The sequence below is a fragment of the Octopus bimaculoides genome, chromosome 23, assembly GCF_046866305.1.
Source record: "Octopus bimaculoides isolate indiv1 chromosome 23, ASM4686630v1, whole genome shotgun sequence".
Classification (NCBI taxonomy): Eukaryota; Metazoa; Mollusca; class Cephalopoda; order Octopoda; family Octopodidae; genus Octopus; species Octopus bimaculoides.
In genome coordinates, this window is record NC_142950.1 from 24,062,030 (window position 1) to 24,067,029 (window position 5,000).

Here is a 5,000-nt window from a genome sequence, read left to right on the forward strand (position 1 = left end):
GAGTATATATATATATGTCTGTGTTTATTATATATATATATATGTATATGATATATGTGTTTTTTATATGCTACATCAGATAGTCTATTTTGTGGATTTACATCAAGGTGGATGTTTATCTGGGTACGTCAGGGATACACAACAGACAAAAGTACAGACGTAAATGAAGCAAAATGTTTTTATGTATTTTATTGATTCTGAGAGATTTTCTTGTTGATATTTTTGATGGTTTTGATGCTGTTTGTTGATTGTAATATTACTGGCTGTATAATGTTTGATATTACATTATCAAACATATAAATATTACACTGTTATTCTCACTCTACTATTCTCACTATATTGTTCCCACTCTGCTATATCCACTCTGTTGTTCCCACCATTATACCCACGCCATTATACCCACTCTGTTATTCCCACTCTGTTATGCACTCTCTGTTTTATCCACCCTGTCATACCTACCCTGTTGTACTCATCCTGTTTTACCCACCTTGTTATATCCATCGTGTTGTTTCCACCTTGTTATATCTACCTTGTCATATCCACCTTGTTATATCCACCTTGTTATATCAACCTTATTATACCCACCTTGTTATACCCACTCTGTTATACCCACCCTGTTTTACACACCCTGTTATACCCACTCCGTTATTCCCACTCTGTTATGCACTTTCTATTTTATCCACCCTGTCATACCCACCCTATTGTACTCATCCTGTTTTACCCACCTTGTTATATCCATCCTATTATACACAACCTGTTATACCCACCCAGTTATATCCACCTTGTTATACCTACTCTTTTATACCTACTCTTTTATACCTGCTCTGTCATTCCCACTTTGTTATTCTCACTGTTATTCCTGCATTATTATTCCTATTCTGTTATTCCTACTCTGTTATACCCACTATGTTATACCCACTGTTATACTCCATCAAACTTTAACACAAGTGGACCTGAACCCATAGTCTATTCAATCACTACTCTTAGTTCTTACCATAAGCTGTTCCATTCTGTGTTCTGTAGAAGTGTTTTAGACAAGAATATACAAGACCTAGAATACACCATATCACCTCTGACACAAACCATCCACCTTTTCCACTGGCAGTTTGAAATTTTATCAAGTCAGTCAGCTTTCACAAGATTTTCTTCCTGACACAACGTATTAATGACTTGAATCTGCTGTCACTGCAATATGTCACTTGTAGTTCTTCAGCTATCCCAGTAAATCTTCCCTGAATGCCAGTTTCTTTGATACATATTGAACTCTAATCTTGTTTATCTTCCTATCATTATTGTTCAATCATTTTAACTCAAAGCAGTTGTAGCAATTTAGAAATCATTTATATTTCTTATTTCATTCATTTAATTCATTCATGAAACAATTACAACAACAACAACAACAACAACAACGGTGCTAATATATTCAGAAATCATTGCTCAAAGTCAAATTCCTATAAAATATATATTTGTCAGTACTGAGGTTCATTCATTCAATCCTGAAAATAATTCCATTATGCAACTTCATGAATGGCAGCAAGTTTGCCTTCAAGACATTTTAGAGAAAATTGTATTCTTTCATTGAAAAGGTTATGGGTGGGGGTAAGCTAGAGATGCTTATGTCACAGAAAAAAAAACAAACTTACTCATTCTGTTGTTATTGGTTTTTGTTGTTGCTGTTGATGTCAAGTAAAACATATTAGAAATCTCTTAAGTGCAAATTTGGAAGGCTGTAGTAGTTCTTCCTTGCTAGGAGAGAATGACACAATACAGAATGTGAAAAGAGATTACATACAACAAAAGATAATAGAAGGCATAACAACATATAATTCTATAAAAAAACAAATGACTACAAGAGTAGTACCTAAATTTGAACAACACATTACAACCAACCTAGGTAAGTAGATCATTCTGGAAGTATGTGCTTTCGAAAGAGAGACCTTTACTTTTCAGACTATCCACAGTTGCACCACAGGTTAGATTACTGATGATCTCAAAGAATGTGTAGAACTTATTGTATATTATGCAGGCATTTTTACTGTTGAAACTCCAAATGTGCCATCTCCACCATTACTGACACCAAAATCCAGAACATCTTTTGAATTTACACCTGAAATGCTCCACTCAATGCCACCTCAAGCTCATGGACAACTATGCTTCCTCAGGTCTTGATGGTGTTGCCTATCTGCTTCTCAAATGTGGTGGCCTCTTTCTACTGTATCAGCTTTTACTCCTCTTTCAATTTTGAACAAATTGCCAGCATCGTATTCCTATTTGAAAAGGGTGACTACACATCAACTGTCAGTTGCTGAGTCAGTCTCTCTTGCCATATCATTAAATTGATAAAATTGATAGAGATTTGTATCAGAGACACAGTGAAATTCTCATTACCTAACTCAACCTCACAATTTGGATTTACTCCTAATTCCAGCTGCTGTGATCAACTCATTGAATTTCTTGAAGACATCAAGAATTATAGATTGGCAGGGATTTTATCTATCTCATGGGGGGATTTTATCTATCTCAACTTACCAAAGCATTTAATTCTGTGCTACACAAATGACTTATGATGAAGCTTTCTGCAATGTGTTTGATAGATGAGATTGAAGGGTATGCAGTGAACAGGGCACACAAATGGAGGCGTGGCCAATGGTGAATATCAATCGATTGGGAAATGAAGGTAATAGGAGTGGGTTAGAGAGGAGGAGATGATGTGGCAGTATTAGCATTACATTTACAGCATTTAAATAGATAATTCCATAGTTAGAAGAGTTATGGGGGGAAGAGTGTTAGATGACTGATGCAGGAAGATGAGTTGTGGAGGAGATGGCTGAGTCTTCCAAGTACAGTATATTACCAATCATTTCAGTCTTTTGTCCACTCTTTCATAAGGTTCAGCATCTTGAGATCAGCCATTACTACTTCATCCTTTATCTTTCTGGGTCTCCTTCTTTCACAAGTTCCATCCACTTCAAGTGAGTGACACGTCTATATGCAGCTGTCCTCATCCATCCGCATTACTTGACCAAACTAGCACAGTCTTCTCTCCTGCACACCACATTTGATGCTACTTATGCCCAATTTTTCTCTCAACTCATATTTTGCCATACATGCACACTGATGTTGCACATCCTGCAGAACATGCAAGTTTCATCTTTTGTCTAGTCTTTGCATGTCTTCTGTACTCACAACCTGTGTTTCACAACTAAATAACATTGCTGTTTGTACACAAGCATCATAAATTTGTCTTTCACTCTGAAAGAGAGGCCTTTTGTTACCAAATTACAAACTACAACACAGCACACATATAAGTTATAATGAGGATGAAACTAATCTGTCTAAGATTTAAAATCTGGCAATGATGAAATTATTAATAACATTACTATGATCCTTTGCTGCTGACTAGAAAATGCAAAAAGAAAATCACTGGTGTCATTTGGAAGTTTAAACTGAGAAGGTTTGGAAATCTTGATAAATTTTGGAAGATTATTGTTCCAAGCTAAACAGAAAGGACTAAATATGAGTGGAGTGGGGAGAAATCATTAATAAAAGAAACGTGTGTGTGTGTGTGTTTTTGCCAAATACCTTGTAATGGAATTTGGTAGGCAGAAACTATTTAGAAACTAAGGCGACGAGCTGGCAGAAATGTTAGCACTCTGGGCGAAATGCGTAAAGGTATTTCATCTGCCGTTATGTTCTGAGTTCAAATTCTGCCGCACACATGGCTAGTATTTATGCTCAACCCATTCAGATATTTCTTTGTGCCATCATACAAATCCCATTCACTCTCATATTTTTTGTCTCTTTCTTTCTGTCCCATCCTTGTCATCTGTTTCGCATCCCTTCACAGCAATAAAGTCTATATGTACCTTTTATCTTTTGCAGAATTAAAGGACGTACCCTCCAGCGTTCTAAGACTCTCCCGGTGATCCACATCCCAGCACAGATTGTACTTCAGTGCCAGTCTCCGGAGGCCCGTAGCCCTTTGGAAAAAATCAACCGGACTGTGATTAACGATGAGTTCAAAAAGAATTATGAAGGACCAGGTTAGTGATCTTATCTTACTGCCTATTGAAGAGTATAGAATTGAATCTCCTACAGATTTACATTCTTGTCATCAGGCACATGAGGCCACATCTAATTCACATATACTCTGCTTCAACTGCTGTCTCCACAATAGGTTGTCATTGTAAGAGTTTTTTTATAAGGTTTTTTTTATAGGTTGTTTTTATAAATCAGCTCAACCTTGATAAAGCAAGCTTATCACCCTCAAAACTGGTCCTTTCACTCAATGATCAAGTAAACTTGCATTTATCTCTCCACAACATATCCAGAACATATCTCAGTCATCAAAGTTACCTTATTTTATTGAAGTTCTTCCTGGCTCTTGTAAATAAAGTTCCTAGTTTATTTCATTGTTAATTACATTTTACTATTATGTGCAGTTGTATTGTTACTGCTTCTACTCTAACATACATCTGTCCATCTGCCACTATCTCTAATGTATTCCTATCTATCTACCACTCTTTCTACTCTAACAAACATCTAACTGCCTGTTTATCTGATATTATTGCTGTTTGTTTAAGCTGGTGAGCTGGCAGAATTGTTAGCATGCTGGGCAAAATTCTTATCGATATTTCGTCAGTCTTTATGTTATGAGTTCAAAATCCACTGAGGTCAACTTTGCCTTTCATCCTTTTGGGGTCGATAAATTAAGTACCAGTTGTGTAGTGGGGTCGAGCTAATTGACTGGCCCTCTCCTGACAAATTTTAGGCCTTGTGCTTATAGTAGAAAGGATTATTGCTGTTTTGTTGTTTGTTAATCTGCTAAGCTAAGAACAGGTTTATGTTAAATAAGTTCAAAAACAACATTTGGTTACAGTATAAGAAAAAATGCTTTGTGGTATTTCTTTCAATTGTGTATGTTCTGAGTTCTATTCTTGCTGAGGTTCACTTTGCTTTTTATCTTTTTAAGGTCAATAGAATAAAATACCACTCAAGTA

The 5,000-nt window shown here is 36.1% G+C and overlaps 1 protein-coding gene across 1 annotated transcript in view; it reads left to right on the top strand.

Annotated features, from left to right (window-relative positions):
• Positions 1 to 5,000, top strand: part of LOC128250610 (uncharacterized) — a 559,608-nt gene that overhangs the window by 414,647 nt on the left and 139,961 nt on the right. Inside the window, exon 7 of the mRNA XM_089340726.1 lies at positions 3,883 to 4,043. Within this exon, the coding sequence (XP_089196852.1) occupies positions 3,883 to 4,043 (161 nt within the window). The remainder of the gene's footprint in view (positions 1 to 3,882; positions 4,044 to 5,000) is intronic.